Consider the following 21,381-nt stretch of genomic DNA (forward strand, 5'->3'; position numbering starts at 1 on the left):
AAGTGAGGCGGGACGAGTTCACGAGGAAAGAGGCGGAAAAACACTGTTTCCAGGGAGGCGAACCAGGGGGAGCAGCGGGGCGCAGCCCCGAGCGAGCGGGCAGGGCGCCCCGGGCCCTGTGGCGGCGGCGGGGCGGGGCGGGAGCGCGGGGTCGCAGGGCCGCGTGGCCGCCGTCGGAGGAGGCTCGGGCGCAGCCTCGGCGCCGCGGCGAGGGCTCTGCGCTTTCCTCCGCCCGGCGGCGACGCGCTGCGCGCTCGCGGGGCACCGGCCGTTTGGCTGGCTCCTAGCAACCGGCGGGCGCGCACTGGCCGGGCGGCCGCGGAGCTGGGAGCCGCAGGTGAGTGCCCGGCGCGGGCGCAGGGCGGCCCCCTGAAGCCCGCCCTGCCCGGGGGCCCGGGTTTGCGGCCTGCGCCCGCGCTGGCGTCTTTGCAGCCCTCCGCGTGGTTCGAGAAGAGGGGGCCTCTCTCCGACCCCGCTTCGGTCCGTCTAGCCCTCCTGCAGCTCTCTCCTCGGCCGGAGGGCAGCCTCCGTCCCTTCTCACACCACGCGCATCCCACCCCCGGCTCCCCGAAGACCCCCGGCTTTTTGCCGGGACCCGGGGATTTCCTGCTTCTTCGCCCCGCGTCCCGTCTCCTTACCTGCTCCCTCTCCACTGCGACTCTGGCCAAGTCCCTGCCTCTCTCGGCCCCTTCGCCTTTCTCCTCGCCCTTTGCAACTTTGCCCCCTCCTTCTATTGACGCTGTCTTCGCTGCCTGCCCCTTCCCGCCTGTCCCCGCAGCCCCTCACCCTTGGACGCTTATCCTCCAACTCGGACGCCTTTCACTTCAGTTCTGAAATTTTGATTTTCCTGGAAGTCTCACTGAGTAGCTTTATCATTCTCAGAATGCCGGTGACCCCCAACCGAGGTTACCAGCCACATTTCTAGATCTCAGAGCGGATGCTCACATTCCCGTAGCCTCATAAAGAATTCAGTTTTGCAGAAATTATACATGAATGGGTTTCATTTTATTAATGTAACTGGAAGCTTGTAACTGACCCTTAGGGAAACAAATTCTATTATATCTATTAGGTTAGTAGAGAAAATGAGTGCAAAGTGATTTTCAATTTATGGAAACACAGATATGCACAGAAACTTTTGTCCTAATTTTATTTACTAAACGCTTTTAACATCTTACTTTAACTCAAAGATATGTAGTATGTATTCACTTGCATTCATTTTAACCGTGTTGCTTAGACCAAAAGAACACATGTACTGGCAATGGGTAGTAGTAACTGGGGAGCGACTTGGTAAAAAGTGTTGGTGTTTGTATTTTTTTCCCCCTGAGTTATACTGACTGACCATTTTGGACACCACTGGAATTAGTTGAATAGGTGCTGCAGTTTTGGTTTTCTTTTTAAATTAAGCCATTAGAAATTTATCATAATTAAGATGAAAAACCGCCACATTACCCTGTTTTCTTTTTAAAAACTCATTCAGTTAGGCCTGCAAAGCACTTATCTTTTTAATATTTTTAAGGTCTTTTATACATGATCCCCTCTTCTCTGGGGTGATCGTAGCACCCCTGAGATTTTCTTAAGCCTTTGCTAACCAGCTTTGTTGAATCAAGCCTGTCCTTTGCTGCAGCTCCTGGTTTACTAGATTGAGAAAAACAATTTAAAGAGATTCAAGTATGTTACACTTAAATTTCTATAAACAATTTATCATGATGAAAAGAACTTTTTGTATTTCTTAGCTCTTTAAGTGTCTTCCAGGGAGTGGCTATATGGTATGTTGACTGTCACAGTCTTTGTCACATTTTTTAATTGTTCAATTACAGTTGTCCCTTTTCCCCCATTACTCTCCACTGCCCACCCCCACCCCCATCTTTGTCCATGGGTCCTTTATACATGTTCCTTGACCCTTCCCCTTCTTTCCCCTGTTATCCCCCTCCCCCTCCCCTCTTTGCACTATTAGTTTGTTCTTTATTTCCATGTCTCCGGTTCTGTTTTGCTCACTTGTTTGTTTTGTTGATTAGGTTCCACTTATAGGTGAGATCATACGTATTTGTCTTTCACCACCTGGCTTATTTCACTTAGCACAATGCTCTTCAGTTCCATCCATGCTGTCACAAAGAGTAGGAGCTCCTCCTTTCTCTCTGCTGTGCAGGATTCCATTGTGTAAATGAACCACAGTTTTTTCATCCACTCATATATGCCATCTATGTAATTTCAGTTTTCTTGAAAAAGGTAAAAGAAAGGAATGATGCACACACTGTAGCTTTATAAGATCACCAAAACAAGTATTACACTTAAGATTAAAAACAAACAGAACTGTCCACCTAAGTCTGTCTGTGTAAGATAAAGCTATTCAATATTTGCACATATTCTTAATTTGCACTGATTCACACAATACTGGGAAACTTAAGAGTGTCACACATGCTCATCAGTTAATGTCTCTGTATTTGAGACATTAATCTCAATAGAAACATCTCCCAATAGAAACAACACCTTGGAATACTAAAGCAAATGCATGAAACAAATTTGTACCCTAACTATGTATGTCTTACTAGCACTTTTATACATACATGTACATAAATACATGTTTCAACCCTATCTGATGCAATACTAGGTTTTTATAGCAAATATATTGTAGTGCATACTTTGCTATTTTGTAAACAAAATTATAGATAATAATCCTACATATGTGCATAGTTTTAAATAATGATAGTACCTTAACTGTAAGATAAAGGAAAATTAAAAGAAAAATAATTGTACTAAAGTATCAGCATAAATAAATAATGAAGTAGTCAGATCCTCCAGCCTTCCATAGAATTACTGCCAATGTAGTAGCTCTAAGTGAAACCGATACAGACATGCCATTGAAACTTAAATTGTGTGACTAGTGTGACCATCAGTGGTGTGACTTTCCAAAATGCTGAGCTCTTGGTAAAGTTACATATAACACAAAGTATGTACAACCTTCCTCTGATTTATATGATAGTTGCAATCCTGGAAAATCCAGTGTATATTAAAACTGTGAAAAAATACTTTTGTGATTATTTGTGAAGTGGAGACATAGTACTTATCTGAATTTTTTTACCTGCTACATACCTGGAGGTTATAGCAGAATTCTTCCACATGGGGGCCTGTCCTGGACTTTGTAGGACATCTGGCATTCTCGACCCTCATCAGTAAATGCCAGTGATGTTCTTGTCCTCTCCTTCTGATGATGAGCCATCTATACAATATATCTGTACTGCCCCTCAGCAGGTGGTACTGCCCCATGGGAACCGCCGATGTAGACATCCCTGTTGCTGGATTGCAAAGTAAAATCCCCGAGTCATTTCTATAGAATCTTGCTACGTCTATGCTTTAGTAATAATAATGGGGGGATAATAATTATATTCTATGTTTAACTTTATAACCATTCTTCTCATATTCTGGAAGATTTTAGTGATCTATGTTATTACAAATGAGGAACAAGCAGTATAAATTATCTGAAAAAGGTCATAAATATCCATTATGAATCAATGTTAGAACTTGTTTTCTAACTTAGTTCTTAATGTTAATTTTAAAAATAACTTTTTAAAAATCTTTTAAAGACAAAATTAGTCAAAGTGGAATTTATTTAATTTGAATTTCTGTTTTAAATTTTAATGCTAAACTGTTTGGTAATCAATTTTGATAAATAGCCCCCAAAAGATTCTCTTTTGTTCTTACATCTTTCACATTTGCTCTTAAGAAAGTTATAAATTGCAATAAACTATGGCAGAAAGTACAGTATTTGGATTGCTCAAATATTCTGGTTTATAGGATCAATATGTGGTATACCTATCTTTACAGAAAAATAAAATTGTATTGCACAATAATGTTTTTATTCTATTTTATATTAATTCCTAAGGCACTTGGGGGACTCTCAGAGCTTCCAGAATCATGCTTGTCAGTTGTCTTTGCACTGGTGTAGATGTGATGACGATAAGAAAGTCAGGGTAACAGAATTAACAGCATAACTTGAAAGAATGTGTGGCCCAGCTACAAGGAGCACATCACTCACTTTATCTTCAGCTGCAGCAGACCTGCAAATCAAAGACAAATTCTTTTTTCCACTTTGGAGTTTTCTGTTTCCATTTGGGCCTGGGGAAATGAGAAAGAAGTATTCATTTCCGGGCAGACAGAGATTGGAAAACCCTTTAGTACTTGTCAGTTTTACTGAAAGCTGGTTTAATGTAAATTAACTGTTGAATTGAGCAATTAGATAATTAAAAAATCAACCTCTAAGATGAATAAGCTTAATGTTGCTTAGGTAGTACTAGTTTAAGATCTTGAAAATGAAAAAATTTCCAATGAAGAGGTAGATGCTGTTGTCTCTCTTTTTCTACTCCGATGTAGTGTGTGTGTTGAGCTCAGCTCTGGTATTGTTGGATCCATGGGCGTGGCACTGACAAGATCAGCGCAGTGGACTGCTGCTGGATATGGAACCAGAACCCTGGAAACTACCCCTCTCAATGAAGCCATATTGCAAGAAATTATTATATTCATAGAGAGTTTTATCTATAAACATCCCCAAGAGGCAAAATATGTTTTTGTAGAACCACTTGAATGGAAGACTGATTTGGACCCCTCAGCATTTGAGTTGGGTTATGTTGTCAGGTAAGCCAGTTAATTGCTTCTGGAATTGAATGTCTTCATCATACACATTTTTATTGATTGTGGATTTTGGGCAAGTCGTTGAACACCTATGAATCTCAGAAATTTTCTGACTGAAGAACTATAAACCAGAATCACTCAGGTGAAATCTAGGATGTTCTGCTTGGCTAACACACTAATTTTCAATTTGAATTTGAATTTGTTTTGATAGACGATGCATTCTCTATGCCACACTCCCAGCCTTAGCTGTTGTTTGCTGTCTGGCCTTTCCACTCATCTGTATTACCTGTACGATGCCCATGGGCATTGCTTTTGTGACCTCCGAGGTAGACATGCCTTCTGGTATTTAAATCTATCAATTTCTGGAATGACAGAGAATGGCAAATTTTGCTCAATATAAGAGAGGGACTTGTTAACAAATATTATCTTCAAATGAGAACCTTACAAATCTGAGATAAAGAAAATTTACCTCTACTTCACCCTATAAGCCATCAATGTATTGCTTTTGAACATAGCTAAACTATAAATTTTATATAAATTTAAATATTATATATTATATAAATATAAATTATAATTACCTATGATAAATATATATACATTTATGTATATCATTTTTTTTTGGTCAGCTTCAGTTTATTTTCCACTTCAGGCTTCTGATCTTTGGTTTTGCATATGAACTTTTAAAGTCTGACATATCAAGAACAGTTCCTTAATTAGCTAAAAATTCCTATAAATTCCTTTTCCTTTTTTCCCTTTGGGGTTATTTGTGAGAATAAACTCAGAATTTTATTTTTAGAACCATAAAACCTTTCTTGAACTGCCTTTCAAGAACTCTTTAGTTCTGATATCATGCTCTACCTTTTCTCTGAATATTCTAAAATCTATTTATTTTTATTTTTTATTGTTTTTTCCCTTTATTTTATTTTATTGTTGTTCAAGTACAGTTTTCTGCTTTTTCCCCCCGTCCCCTCCCAGCCACCTCTCCCACCCCCACTCTCAACCCTTTGGTTTTGTCCATGGGTCCTTCATACGTGTTCCTTGACAACCTTTCCCCTTCTTTCCTTTGTTATCCCTCTCCCCTTCCCCTCTGGTTACTGTCAGTATGTTCTTTATTTCAATGTCTCTGGTTCTATTTTGCTTGCTTGTTTGTTTGTTGATCAAGTTCCACTTATAGGTGAGATCGTATGGTATTTGTCTTTCACCACCTGGCTAATTTCACTTAGCATAATGATCTCCAGTTCCATCCATGCTGTTGCAAAGGGTATAAGCTCCTTTTTCTCTCTGCTGCATAGAATTTCATTGTATAAATGTACCACAATTTTCTGATCCACTCATTTACTGATGGGAATGCAGGTTGCTTCCAACACTTGGTTATTGTAAATTGTGCTGCTATGAACATTAGGGTGCATAGATTCTTTTGAATTGGTGTTTCAGAGTTCTTAGGGTATAATCCCAGCAGTAGGATTGCCACTTCAACAAATGGTGTTGAGAGATCTGGACAACTACATGCAAAAAAATGAAACTCGACCACCAACTTACACCATATACAAAAATAAACTTAAGGTGGATAAAAGACTTAAATATAAGTCATGACACCATAAAAGTCCTGGAGGAGAGCATAGGCAGGAAAATCTCAAATATTCCATGCAACAATATTTTTACTGATATGTCCCCTAAAGCAAGAGACATGAAGGAAAAAATAAACAAATGGGACTTCATCAAAATAAAAAGATTCTGCACAGCTAAAGAAAGCATCAACAAAATGAAAAGGGAACCAATTTTATGGGAAACCGTATTTGCAAATGATACCTCAGACAAGGGTTTGATCTCCAAAATATTTAAAGAACTCATACAACTCCACTCCAGGAAGACAAACAGCCAAATTGAGAAATGGGCAAAGGACCTGAACAGACACTTCTCCAAGGACAACATACAGGTGGCCCAGAGACATACGAAAGGATGCTCAGAAAAACAAGCCATGAAATCTATTTTTTTAAATGTGTTTTATCTCTAACTCTGCCTGTGGTGCTTGTCCATTGTTGATCCCACCGAAGCTCAGTGTAGTATCATGCATTCTTCTTTTTTTAATCTTTGAAAGGTAAACTCATCTGTGAGACCAATTGAAAACATGAACAACTTAGTACAAAGATAGATTTAAAGCAGATGTCAGAAGGGTATCAAGATTGTCACTGTGTCTTGGCTCTGAATTAATTTTGTGTTCCAAGTACAAACATGACCACATCTGAGGCTTCCTTAGGTGGGTTTGTTACACACTTCAAATATATCACTATTTCTGTATCTTTGTCCAATTTCTTTTTGCTTTATATATTTCTGCACACAGTATTTGTACAAGTTCCCTCTTAAGCAGGGTGTTTTGGTGTTTTGACACCATGTATGTTTTGAACCAACTACCCCTTGATTGTCTTCAGTCAAATTTACAATGCAGCTTTTCCTTGGGCCAAGTTTTCTACCCTTCATTCTTGTTCATGACCTTTATCGATGACATTGTTGATTCTGGAAGGGATGTGAAGGTTCTGATAGTACTTGTTGTATTTGAAGCAAACATGCCTATGTGGCTTGATGAAAACCAGGTAGGTACTGATTGCCCTAAAGAAGGCGAAGTCTATAGCTGAGATTTTGATAATAATGGAAAATACCAAATGTTTTCACATCAAAGTCCTCATCATACCCATTGTTCCACTGTGTGCTCCCACCCAACCAACCAAAGAACCATCAACAACCCATAGGAAATTGGAATTGACTATGCCTAGCCACATAACAAGTGGTGTAAACCAGAGATGTCTTGATGGCTGGAAGAATGTATTAGTAAAACAGCCCCAACTACCTTATTCCTTGGTTTCCATCCACTCTTCTTGCTTAGCTGCTGGCCCTTAGCACACTGATTATACACTTATACCATACATAAAAAAGAGGGAAACTTTTTTTCCAAACAGGATTCAGGTCTGTAAGTATAGATGGATGGCCAAAGTCATTATGAAGGATTTGGGCTTGGAGTCTCCATATGTTGTCTACTAAATAGGATATCTTTGGATGTTTTAGAATAAAGGCAGATTCTCCTTTCTGTACATTCTCTCAAGCCCCCTGTTGCAAAACCAAGTCACTTTTATCCACACTGAAAATTTGTTGAAGTAGGTAAGCTATCCCCTCTTCTGTTGACCTCTACAGATACTTTGGGGAATATATTTATACTTGTGGCCTCACTTCTCATTTGATGTTGTGTATTTCCAATTGCACTCTGCAGTAGTCAGTAAAAATTTGATCAGCCTTCTTTTTCATTAGGCTTTTTGGCATGTGACATCAAACTGATCCTTGGGTCACACACTGAAAAGGTTTTACATTTCATCAGCTCTCTTCTCGCCTTTTCTGCAGGTTGGTTTTAACTGAATGCATAGGCACAGTGCTTTGCACATGTTGCATGATTCATTCTTTTCCTTTAGAATCATTCCCAGCGTGCAGCTGGTCAACCTGTAATAACATTTGTCATCATCTCTCCATGTTCAGTTTGGGCGGGAGGAGTATTTCATTTTAATGGAAATCATAGGTTTCCTTATTACCATTTTCAATTGCTTTTGTTCTCATCCAACAGGATGAGATTAATAATCTTCCTGAAACACCTCAGAATGAAGCCCAAATCCACTGTAAACTAAAGACAGATGACACCACTCAATGGTAACACCATCTGTTGGCAGTACACACAGCTGGGGTGCTGATTCTTTACAATCTAGCTTGGAAATTTGTAAATTGGATAAGCACTCAGAATCACTTTGTGAAAATGTTATCTGTTCTTTTTTTGTCTGTTAGAACAATAACTTTTGAGTCGCATTCACTTTAATATTGCAATATTTTAGTAGTGAATCTTGCTCTGCTTTGTCTCAGTGACATATGTGAGTTAGGACAAAATTATATGCTACTGAGGGTTCTGTGTGGATGAGGAGTCAGGACACCTTGTGCAGTGGCCCTCTTCCCCACATTAACGCACAAGTCACTCATGGTCATACCTGTCTTGTCCTTAGTTGTCTGGTCAAGATCATGAAGGGTTGAGTTACATGATCTCCAGCTTAAAATAATGTACTTTGATAAAATTTCTGAGCCATTGTATAAGATCTCTGGCCATGCTTTTGTTACTGAGCTCTTTGTTTTTCATCCCTGAGAATTGCTAAATCATTTCTCAACTCTATAGACTTATGTCCTGTATGATTATTTACATGTAGATTTATTAAGTAATTACAATGTTCTGGACACTAACCTAGGACCCTGGAGACTAAATAAATAAGACATTTTCCTCCTGAGTATTTTTAGCTCCCTTTCCCAATTCCAGTTTGAAAGTGTTTTGATTGGATCAGTGGATTTCATTTACAGCACATTCTTCTTGACCTTCATGAGGTGGGTACAGCATTTTTCTTTCTAAGAGTTCTTTTTTTTTCAGGTGTGAGGAACTGTGAGCCCAGAAACTGAAACCTGCTCTTCCATGTCATCCTTATAGCTGGCTCTGTTAAGTTACAGGTTTCAGCTGGTAGGAGCAATGAAAAATGTCACCTGTGCCCTTCAGTTCTCCCTTTTTCCACAAGGAGTTTCACATTCTCAAGTTAGTAGCTTGATATTGTTGGCATTCATTCAGCCTATAACTTAGTTCTCACCATCCACTTAGCACTGGTGTTCAGCCCTGATTTCAGGCCTTTAAGAAACTTCCTCAACCCTAAGGACATTACTCCAAAAGATGTATTTTAGAAAAAATACACATTTTGTACACAATGCACATCACTGGCAAGTCTAAAACCGTTTTATTCCTTCATTTATTCCTATTGTGTTGGTGGAACAACCTCTCTGTGTATTTACTATGTGAGGTACTGGGATAGAGCAGTGGGCAAGACTTTAAAAAAGCCCATGTCTTAGCTTCCTATTGCTGCTATAACAAATTACTACATACTCAATGGGCTAAAACAACATAGCTTTATTATTTTATGGTTATGGAGGTGAAAAATCTAAAATGAGTCTGTGAGCTAAAATGAATGTTGGCAGGGTCGTGTTTCTCCTGGGTGCTGAGGGACATTCATTCTTGCCTTTTCCAGCTTCTAGAGGCCACCTGCATTCCTTGGCTCGGGACTCTGCGTTTCTCTGACCTCTGTTTCCATCCTTGCATCACCTTCTCTGGCTTCACCCTTTCTGCCTGCCTCTTCTAAACACCCTTATTGGCTACATTGTAATGACCTCGATATTTCAGAGTAGTCTTTCCATCTCAAGATCTTTAATCCATCTGCAAAGTCTCTTTTGCTATACAAGGCAACATATTCACAGGTTTTGGGGGCTGAGTTGGAACAACTCAGGGGAGCCATTACTCTGACTCTGACAGTTTCTATCTTCTTATTTCTGTTCTAGTGAAATAGCAGTAGATAGTCTGAGTCGGTCAGATTTATAGTTTCTGATAAACCATTAACCTTCACATCTATGTGCTTTACAATTTAAAATGTTAGATTAAATCTTAGATTTGGGCAATTTTCCTGGGGATATCATTATGTAATGAGAAACCTAGTCAGTTTAATGTTGTAAGTGATCAAAATCTATAGGAATATCACTACCATAAAAATCTTAATATTTTCAAAATGCCAACTTAAAAAAATCATTCAAATGGACAGAAACACAAATCCAGGAGACCCAATAATTTCTGATCAGGAAGAACCCATTTAGAAAAACTGCTTAAAATCCTAAAGTAAGCCTAATTTAGGTGTTTGGAGTGGAAAAATAATCCACAGGGAGGATTTAGTTTGTCTTTGTTCATAGCTCTTTTGTTCATAAACAACACAGAGTAGCCAAGAAGATTTCTAACCATTAATTGCTGTGGTGTGAAAATTGTATAAATAAAATAATATTAGAAATCCTCAAAACATGAGTGGTTCTGTAGAATCAGTGATGTTAAAAGATGTCAAACACATTGTTAGAAGAACAAAAGCTTGTTGATTTCATGTAGGTGTTTAAGAAATTGCTTAACATTTTCTTTCTGGGCATATCATATTGCTCACTGTGACTCCTAATGAATTTGGGGACTTGAGGTCCTGAGTGTGGATGAAAGTGGGAAAATGGCTGAGCTTCTAACAAGAGGTATTTATATTCTCTGTTTTATAGTGACACATGGGAATAATTAGCTGAAATATCTTAAATTTAACTTCTGCTGGCATCCAGGTAACCCTAACCTTTCAATTTTCTATTTTCATTTTTAGTGAAACAACAGTTGAATCAGAAGAAGCTGATAAAAATGGACAACCTTTGCTATTTTTTTCTGTACCACAAATTCAAGTTAGGAGCTTTGGGCAGCTGTCACGCTTGTTATTTATTGCCAAAGATAGAAAGCTGAAGGAAGCACAAGCATGCATTGAAGGTGATGTTTACACTCCAATCTATGATTTGAACTTTTAGAAACATAATCTTGGGGCAAATAATTTGTTACAGTCTTAAAAAAAGTTCTGTTACCTAAAAGGTAAAAGTAATATGTTCAGCTTCATAAAAGTGTCATTAATTTTGCTTGGCTGAAATGTTATGCTGATATCAAATTTCTACTTTAAAATGAAAGGCCTAATATATTACTAGTAGTAACCATCTAGATTTCTAATTTTAAAGAGAGCCTTCTTAGCTTCTGGAACAACCTGAGGCTTGTGGCCTTTAAGGTCCACATCAGAAGAGAAGACTGACATGCGTGACCGGAATCCACACCACACTCTCCCCTCACATACTGCTATGACGGATGACGACCTCCTTTCTTTGAAGTGAATGTAGGCTCTCCCTTTAGCAGAGATAGTGCCTAATAATCTCCCTTTCCATTCGTCTCAATGCTATTCCATTACAGACTGTACAACTGCTGTGATTGTTACAGGCATTCAATGGGAAATATTTTCCCTCTTTATTAAGGATATATAATGTACTCACTCTTGTCTAACCTTCTAACATCCAAACAAGAATGTGACCAATTGTCTGTTATCATTGTGCTCTAAATATTTCTTAGGAAAAATACCTGATGATATTATGTATATGTTTTGTTTTCTTGGAATCATCAGACCAGTGGGTTGGTCCTAGGCATAAGGTACCTGTGTTCTGCCTCTCATCATTCTTTGCCCCGGTTTCTTTTTTTTTTTTTTGTATTTTTTAATTGATTATGCTATTACACTTTTCCCAATTTTTCCCCCTTATCCCCTCTTCACTCTGCCCCCCCAGCCCTCTAACATCTCCCGCCTTAGTTCATGTCCATGGGATGTACATATAAGTTCTTTGAGTTCTCTGTTTCCTGTGCCATTTTCTTATCTCTCCCCATCTATTTTATGCCTACTAATTATGCTTCTTCTTCCCTGTACCTTTTTGCCCCATTCCTCCCTTCCCCCTTCCCACTGATATCCCTCTGTGTGATGTCCATTTCTCTGATTGTGTTCCTGTTCTGGTTGTTTGTTTAGTTTTTGCTTTCATTGTTTTTCTTTTCTTTTAGGTTCATCTGTTGATAGTTGTGAGTTTGTTGTCATTTTACTGTTCATAGGTTTGATCTTTTTCTTCTCCTTAGATAAGTCCCTTTAATATTTCATGTAGTAATGGCTTGGTGATGATGAACTCCTTTAACTTGACTTTATCTGAGAAACACTTTATTGGCCCTTCCATTCTAAATGAAAACATTGCTGGATAGAGTAATCTTGGATATAAGTCTTTGCCTTTCATGACTTGGAATACTTCTTTCCAGCCCCTTCTTGCCTGCAAGGTTTCTTTTGAGAAATCAGCTGATAGTCTTATGGGAACTCATTTGTAGATAACCCTCTCCTTTCCTCTTGCTGCTTTTAGAATTTTCTCTGTCTTTAATCTTGGGTAACTTATTGATGATGTGCCTTGGTGTGTTCCTCTTTGGGTCCAACTTCTTTGGGACTCTCTGGGCTTCCTGGACTTCCTAGAAGTCTTATTTTCTTTGCCAGATTGGGGAAGTTTTCCTTCATTATTTGTTCAAATAAGTTTTCAATTTCTTGCTGTTGTTCTTCTCCTTCTGGCACCTCTATTATTCAGATATTGGAATGTTTCAGGTTGTCCCAGAGATTTGTAAGATTCTTTTCACTTTTTTGAATTCTTGTTTCTTCATTTTGTTCTAGATGGATGTTTATTTTTCCTTTTGTTCCAAATCATCGCTTTGAGTCCTGGTTTCCTTCCTGTCACTGTTGGTTCCCTGACCCAACAGTTCACTTTGGGTATCCTTCCTTTGTTTTTGTTTTTTTTGTTGTTGTTGTTTGTTTTTTTAATTTTTTGACCAAGCTCCATTAGATCTGTCAGCATTTTGATTACCAGGGCTTTAAATTCTCCATCAGATAGGTTGGCAGTCTCCTCCTCACTTAGTTCTTTTTCTGAGGTTATGCTCTGTTCTTTCATTTGGGCCATATTTCTTTGTCTTGGCGCAGCTGGTAAGTTGTAAGGGGGTGAGGCCTTAGGTTTTCACCCAGGCAGAGCAACCCCCTTTGCTGCACTGTGGTGCTGCCTGTGGGGGAGGGACCAGACAGGGAATGATGCTGCCTGCCTGCTCAGCTGTAGTACACTTTCCAACTCTCATGTGAGACTGGAAATTTCTCCCACCATAGCAACCACTGTAGCCCACAGTTAGCTCTGAGTCTCAGTTTTGCCTTCAGCCAGCCCTGCTGGCCAGGTCCGCCATTTTTTGTGAGTCAGCTGAAGCAGTCTGCCACCTTACCAGTCTGGTTGTTTGGGCTGATTTTTTCTTTAGTTCCTTGATTGTCAGAGTTCTGTGTAGTTTGACTTTCTGGCATTTTTGGTTGTTTATTGATTTTAGATTGGTTGTTATCCTACTTTTGGTTGTGCAAGGAAGCGAAGGGTTCCTACCTACACCCCCATCTTGGCGGGACCTTTGCCACTGTTCATTGTTGTGAGGTGAGAAGGTGGTCTTTTCCCTTCTCTTTGTTAATTGGATTTAGATGTGTACCTTGGGACAGCAGTCTCTCTTTATTTCTTGCCTACTCTTCCCTATTAGGCTGTCCTGTACATCAAAGCTGCTTTCACGAGGAAGAATGAAATCTTGACAGTAAAGCTAAATTCAAGAAGATAGTTAATAAGGGCACAATTGTTCATTAAATTCAACTTGTATAAACTTAATACATAGACTGCTGTATATATAGATTGGCTAGATATGCGGGGTTTTTTTGTTGCATTTTATCCTTTCTAGGTATCATTCTTAGTTTTAGGTCCAAATTACATGGTACCTGGCAATTTGGGAGTCAGTTTTATATCTTTCCCCAGAATTCACCTAGTACTGCTTTTCATAAATTATTATAGATGACATTCATAAAGTTGATAAGTTGAGATTGTGTGATGGAAGGTACAAGGAAAGGAGACCCAACTTTCCTTGCATCTCCAGTCATGCAGCCTTTCCTCAGCCCTGTACCTTCTACTGTTTCCTGGTGGCACAGCCATATCCTAATCAGAAATTCATGCCATTACTGAGCTTCTCTTCATTTCATTCAGGTCAGCTTTCTGAATTAGTCCCACAGCCATTTCCCTTTTCCTTGTCTAAAAGCGTATATATTTCATCTTACTTGAATTTTTTCATAAATTTTTTTTTCTCTCTCATGTCAATCATATATATTTTAACCTTTATCAAACTCTGCTTTTAGCATCTCTAAGTTCAACTTTCACGCCTGTGTCAGCCTTGCACATGAGTTGGTATTTACGTTTTTCACTGTAGTTTTGGTATGTATGTAAACACTGCTTAGATTACTTTTTCTAACTCTAACATCAAGAGACATTGAAATTATAAGCAGTACAGTGTTAGGAGATTATAGTATGGCTAAGAGTAGACTAAAAGAAGAATGCTATTTTCCCCTTTTTACTGAATTTTGGAAGCATGTTATTTGGGAAAGAAGCATGCATTTGTGAATCCTGCGCATTGGTACACACACACACACACACACACACAGCTCTAGTGATGATTCTTCTAAGAAGACCAGTGCTTCCCTATCTTTAAATCAATTCTGAATATATTAATTGAATGCTGTTTTGAATAATGCCTCATGGTCAACTAAAAAAAAAAACAGGACTGTCTTGGCCCTTGTGCTGTTAGGAAGATGATCTATATAGATCATATTACTGTACAAGATAGACCATCTCAAAAGGAAAAAAATTCCTAAATTCAGTAAATCTGAGAAGTGGACTTTGATTCTAATTGGGTCGATTAGAGAAAGCATAATGAAAGAAACATAGCTGAGTGGGTATCAGTGGGTTTGTTCATCTCTGTGTTCCTTATAACAGAAGACAAAACAATAATTTTTATTTACTTATCTTGGTCAGCTAACAGAAATCCTGTAAGAAAAATCCTGGGCTTTGATTACAATGCAGTTATAGAAGACTCATCTGTATTAAATATTCTTGATAAAATTACTGAAGATAATGACCCTGAAAGTCAGGTTAAGATGAAGATCGCCATGCTGCTTAAGGAACTGGATCTGCACCTTCTTAATCACTCTCTAAAGCATATTTCATTGTGAGTATTAAAAAAATAAACCAGCCCTGGCTGGCATAGCTCAGTGGATTGAGCGTGAGCTGCAATCCAAAGTGTCGCAGGTTCAATTCCCAGCCAGGGTACATGCCTGGGTTGCAGGCCATAACCCCAGCAACTGCACATTGATGTTTCTCTCTCTCTCTCTCTTTCTCCCTCCCTTCCCTCTCTAAATAAATAAATAAATAAATAAATAAATAAAATCTTAAAAAAAATAAACCTATAAAATTAGTTACAAAAAATGCTTTTCTTAGAAAAAACCCCAAAAAGTATGGAAGTTATTGCCACTGATTTAACATTCAGTTTTACTGGAAAAAATTTGTTTATTGCATGGATATTTCTAGTTCTAAAAATTAAAATTTACTCTTACCATTGCTAAACATTCTAGTAGGGTTTCATCTAGTTCTGAAGACACTAAGTGTGCTTAGAATTTCCAGAGTCTCTCTAAATTAAGACTCTTAAATTAATTATTAAACTATAATGCAAATACCATGTAGAGTTTATCAGTTTTAAAACTCATTCATTTTTCTAGTATTTTCTAGTATTATAGTATTATAATTAGGAAACAAAGTGAATATTTAAGTTAGTATATGTAATGTATTAAACAGTAGTCAGTAATTCCTTGATGGTTTCACAGTGTTAAGAGATTATAACATGGCTAAGATTAGCTGCAACCATGTTGTTATTGTGTAATTTAACTGCAATTTTAATTATAAAAAATATTTCTCTTGACATAATGGAGTACTGTCAAGTATTTTCTTGTAGAGTTTGTTTTCAAATGTTTTAAATGAATATCTACACATTTATTTCAGGGAAGTAAGTTTAAATCCAGAGGCTGTTAAGAACGATGTAGAGCTGCTCAAACGCTTCTCGGGAAAAGGAGAAGAAACAGTCTTGGAATCTATCACATATACCTCAGGTTTATATATCTTCTCAGATTCATTTATGATATATATGTTTTCATAATTATTTTTCAAAATGCCTCAATAGCTACATTGGAATTTAATGTTTAAGAAAATAAAAACAAGCCCTGGCTGGTGGAGCTCAGTTGGTTGGAATGTTGTCCCGTAAACTGAAAGGCTGAGGGTTCAATCCCCGGTTAGGGTACTTATGGAGATAACCAATCTATATATCTCTCTCACATCGACTTTTCTCTCCATTTGTCTATCTCTAGAAGCAATGAAAAAATGCCCTTGAATGAGGATTTAAAAAAATAAAATGAAAATGAAAACAATTTTAATATTTCCTTTTTGGAACCATCGTATTTTATAAAACTCTAAACTGATTGATAATTGGTTTCAGATTATGAATTTTCAAATGGATGTCGAGCCCCACCTTGGAGACAAATTCTTGGGGAAATGTGTTATGTGCTGGTGAAACCACATGATGTTGAAACTTTATGCATTACTTGTAGTGCAGAAGGAGTATTTTTAAATGGTGTAAGTAATATTTATAAAACAGTATTGACATTGGTACTTAGCTTGGTGTCTGTAAGTGCAGACATGTCTTTAGGCCTCAACCCCAATGACCATAGAAAATGAAATACTGTTCTGTGAGATTCAAGCAGATTCATTTGCTATGTGTTTGCTGGGCCAGTCCACAGCTGTCTCAGAATTAGCACCAGTGTTCCCTATGGCATGTCATTAAGTCAGTCTTCTGAGAAATGGCCTTCCAAGTGACTCATTCCACTTCATAAAATGAGCACTGAGATAACACAGAAGTGATCACTGCAGCTTCTGCCGTAAGAGTTGAGGGACAAAGGGAAGACGAGAGGGGTTGTCAAAATGCAAATGCCTGGAGAATGTGCCCCATGAAACTGGAACCCAGATGTCTGGAAAGGGGGTACTGCCCGGCTGTGCTGGTACCTTAGGATCTCAGAGGAGGGCCCTTGCAAATCTGGGGCTCAGACCTCTGGAGAGTAGACCCTGCTTGCCTTGGTGACGGTCCCTTAGGAGCTCAGAGCAGGGGTCCACACACAACTGGGACTTTCATCTCTGAGGAATGGTGACTTCCAGGTTGTGTTAGTCCCCTTGGAGCTCATGTGGCTTCTATGACATTTAGATCCAGACCTCTGAGGACTGAGTGCTGCACAATTAATGCTGGTCCCTCAGAAGCTCAGAGGGGGATCTTGGCAGAGCTAAGACTTAGATCTTTGAAGATGGTGCCCTGGTAGGCTGATGATGGTATTTGTGGGGGAGTGGGATGAGCCCTGTTTGGGACTATAGGTAAGAAAAAACTCTGGAAATTAGAACCAACTGTTGCTATTGGAAGCAACTGCCACTGCCAGGGGTGTGGAAATGTTGCTGGCTTCACTAACAGGAACAAGGAACAGGTAGGATGGAGCATGTCCCTTTTCCTTTCACTTCCTGATGATTGAAGTGAACCCAGCTGGGCAAAGGAGAAACACAGTTTTGCAGATTCTCAGCCTAAGTATTACAAAGCAGAGTGTGGTGGGTGGGTGAGCTTCAAGTTGAGACAGAGACAGCACATAACCTGACTTTTTTAGATTAAAGAAACTTTGAGTCTCATTTTGTTCACTGAACTTAGCTAGAAGGAGCTCAGCTTTCTCCCCTGAAACACCCTGTCCTCAGTGTCTTCAGTGTCGTTTCGGGTCTCACCTGCAAAATTCTGCAGGGAGGACCCAAGCCCTTAACGGGGGCCCAGCTATTATAGGGGAGTTCTTGGAGAGGTGTCACACCTGGACTTGGGTTGGTATTGAATTGCTGGTGCTGTCTTCTAATTACTTGTAGCACCTTTTCTGACATGCCTTAGGTGATCTGCTTATCAACATGACACTTAATATATTTCAGCATTAGAAGGGGGAGATAACCTAAATATAATTTTGCTTTTTTAAATATATTTTAGAAAAGTGAAATCTTCACTTAGGAAATAGAGATTAAAAAAGGAATGGTTATCTTTGACCTTTTAGAGTGGGACAAGGAGCTTATGCTTCTTATAAAGGGCTACTTATTAATTCATAGACAAGTTTATTTAATATTGAGATATCTAAGTATTCCTCTCAGTTTAAAAAAGAAACTATTCAATAAAATGTACAATACACTACAGTTACGTGTACATACATGTTATATGTAGTTACATACATATATACACATATATATTTGAAGAAGTATATATGTATTTGGTTGATGGAGAATAATAGGGGTAGGAAAGAAGAGGGAAATGAGGAAAAGAAAGAGACAAGGAGAGAGACAGAGGCACAGGGTAGAGGGTAGAGGGACAGATAGTTGCATAAAAATCATAACCCTAAAAGAGAAGCCCAGAGCATCCATGCTACACACAGAACAAGAGCAGTGTGAGAAGTAGAAACAAAGGCATTTCTGTGGTGACATTCTCATCTTGAGGCCTTTTATGACTTCATCAGAAGCACTCAAAGTCATAATGTGTTTTCACATTAGAAGACCACAAAAGAAAGGTCTTAATTCTATACTCAATAGCAGGGTGCCCCACTGCATATAAGAGGTACTCAGTAAAGGCTTGCTGAATGAATGAGTGAATGGATAACATTAAGTTAAGAGGGAAGGGTTTCACCTTTACGTTTCATGTACAAAGACTGCCACATGGATCCTTTAGAGAAGTAAACCAGATGTGCACTTGGGTTGTGATGCATTGATCAGGTTTTTATATTATTATTGCAATAATAATTGCACCAAACTTTTTCTCTCAAAGGGCAAAATAGATGAGGGGGAGATTAATTATGAGCGGAAAGGAGCGATTTATAAAGACCTCATCACATTTTTAAAAAATACATCAGCAAAATTTTCAGAAGTTATGTCTAAAGAGGTAAGTTTCACAGTCTCTCTTGAACTTTCATAGCATTATATTACTTGACAACAACTTTTTACAGTATAAATTCTGCCTGTTGGACATTGCTTCTAGTTATTAGAGTGTTTTACACAATAATGTAAAGTAAGAAATACTGTGAATGAGGTACTTAAGAATGTTTCTCATTTTCTTTAGCTGATAGGTATAATATTTTACTTTTTTCCATTTTCCCTTGTGAGTGAATAACACTAAGAATAAAGGACTCAGCCCTGTTAGTGAAGCCTTGAATGTTTTGATTATTTTCTTCCCATGATTATTACCTGACTGAATTGTCTTAATAAGTGTGCCAACTACACGTGCATAGAAGTGTGCTTCTTTTGTGTTCTCCAATGGTTTTTGATATAGTGCAGAACAAAAAAATCAGTCAATATAATATTTTATGAAATAAAATTCTGGTTAAAGCCGATATGGGTAAGGACATGCAAGAACTACTAATGTGATGAGCCTAAGCTGGGCTGGTTCTCAAGCTGGTGTCAGCTCGATAGCCCCCTATGAGTTGGTTCGTCAGGTCCATCTTCTTCCTGACCCCGCCACTTCCGGAGCGCTCCGCTGCTCCCCAGGCCGCTCCTGCTCTTGCCATGGCACACCGTCTCTGTCGTCATCCTGTGAATTCTCTTTGCTTCCTAGTGTTTGATCACCTGCTGTCGGGACCTGAGTTTCCCTTTGTCGTTACCATTATTGTTAGAAAATATATACATAAAATGTAAAAGTTGCCATTTTAACCATTTGAAGTGTATTATTCAATGACATTACTTAACATTCACAATGTTGTGTAACCATTACTACCATCTCTTCCAAATGTTGTTCATCATCCCAAACTAAAATTTGTACCCATTGAGCAGTAACTCCCCAATCCTTTTTCTCTCAGCTCCTGGGAAACTCTAATCTATTTCCAGTGTCTATGAATTTGCTTATTTTGGGGATTTCATATAAGTAAAATCACACAATTGTCCTTTGTATTTAGGTTATTTCACATAATGTTTTTAAGGCTCATCCATGTTATGGCATGTCTCAGAATTTTATTCCTTCTTATGACTGAATAATATTCCATTTACATATATATCATATTTTGTTTATCCATTCATCTAATGATGAACACACCTATTTGTTGTGAAAAATGCTAGGAATATTGGTGTACAAGTATCTGTTTGTATCCCTGTTTTCTTGGGCATATATCTAGGAGTAAAATTTCTGGGTTATATGGTAATTTTATATTCAACTCTATATCTATTTATCTAATCTTTATGGGGAAGTGTGAATCCTAAAACTTTGTTCTTATTTTTCAAGACCGTTTTGGCTACTTGGAGTTTTTTTGACTTTCTATGTGAATTTTAGGCCTGATTTTTAACATTTCTGGGGAAAAAATTGGGGTTTTGATATGGATTCTATTGAATCTGTAGATTATTTTTGTTTGTATAGTATTGCCATCTTAACATACTAAATCTTCCAATCTGTGAACATGGGGTTTTTTCCATTTGTGTCTTTTTTCATTCCTTTCAGCAATGTTTTATAGTTTCAGTGTACATGTCTTTTGCCTCCTTGGTTAAATTTATTCCTAAGTATTTTGTTAACTTTTTATCTTATTGTTAATGAAATTATTTGTGTAATTTCCTTTTTGATTGTCCACTGGTTAGTGTATAGAAACACAGCTTAACTTTTCAGTGTTAAAAATCAGATGTGACTTTTAATGTGAAATTCAAAATTGAATCCTGTAAATTTGCTAATTTCACTTTTAACTCAGTTTTTTATTTTAAATCTTTAGACTGTCTACATATAAGATTAAGTCATCTCTGGACAGAGATAGTCTTCTTTTCCAATCTGGTGTGTTTTTTTTTTCTTGCCTAATTACGGTGGCTGGAACTTTCAGGACTATGTTGAATACAAGTGATGAAAGCAGGAGCCTTGTCTTATTCCTGATCTCAGTGGAAAAGCTCTCAGGCTTTCACCATTAAATATGATATTACCTGTGCACTTTTCATATATGGCCTTGGTCATGTTCCTTTCTGTTCAGTTTTCCTTTTCTTGGTGCACGCCATCATTTTGGTAGAGCTGCCTACCAAATGTGCCTTTGGTACAGAGGCACATTGGAGGGAAATTTGAGGGTCAGCATGATTGAAAATGTCTTTATTCTTCTCTCACAGTTGTTGTTTCTATAATGTCAGTTGGAAAATAAGTTTTACTTAGAATTTTAAAGGCATTTTTATGTGACTGTTTGTGTTGACTTTTGCCATCTAATGAAGTCTTCAGGATTTTCTCTTAGCCTTGATGTTCCGTAATTTTCATGACGATATGTTTAGTGCTGGCTGTTTGTTTTGCCTTAATAATGACATATGTTCATAAAAATTGGAAAAATATTGTCTGTGTTATATCTT

At 38.2% G+C, this 21,381-nt stretch overlaps 1 protein-coding gene across 1 annotated transcript in view; it reads left to right on the top strand.

Annotated features, from left to right (window-relative positions):
• The first annotated feature begins 201 nt into the window (after positions 1 to 201).
• The window catches only part of ARMC4 (armadillo repeat containing 4), a 183,297-nt gene continuing 162,117 nt past the window's right edge, over positions 202 to 21,381 (top strand). The window contains exons 1-7 of the mRNA XM_028506946.2: positions 202 to 337; positions 4,369 to 4,629; positions 10,863 to 11,020; positions 14,959 to 15,151; positions 15,979 to 16,085; positions 16,469 to 16,605; positions 18,854 to 18,967. Of these exons, the coding sequence (XP_028362747.1) occupies positions 4,406 to 4,629; positions 10,863 to 11,020; positions 14,959 to 15,151; positions 15,979 to 16,085; positions 16,469 to 16,605; positions 18,854 to 18,967 (933 nt within the window). The 5' untranslated portion in view covers positions 202 to 337; positions 4,369 to 4,405. The remainder of the gene's footprint in view (positions 338 to 4,368; positions 4,630 to 10,862; positions 11,021 to 14,958; positions 15,152 to 15,978; positions 16,086 to 16,468; positions 16,606 to 18,853; positions 18,968 to 21,381) is intronic.

This window comes from Phyllostomus discolor, chromosome 1 (assembly GCF_004126475.2).
Source record: "Phyllostomus discolor isolate MPI-MPIP mPhyDis1 chromosome 1, mPhyDis1.pri.v3, whole genome shotgun sequence".
NCBI classification, from domain to species: domain Eukaryota; kingdom Metazoa; phylum Chordata; class Mammalia; order Chiroptera; family Phyllostomidae; genus Phyllostomus; species Phyllostomus discolor.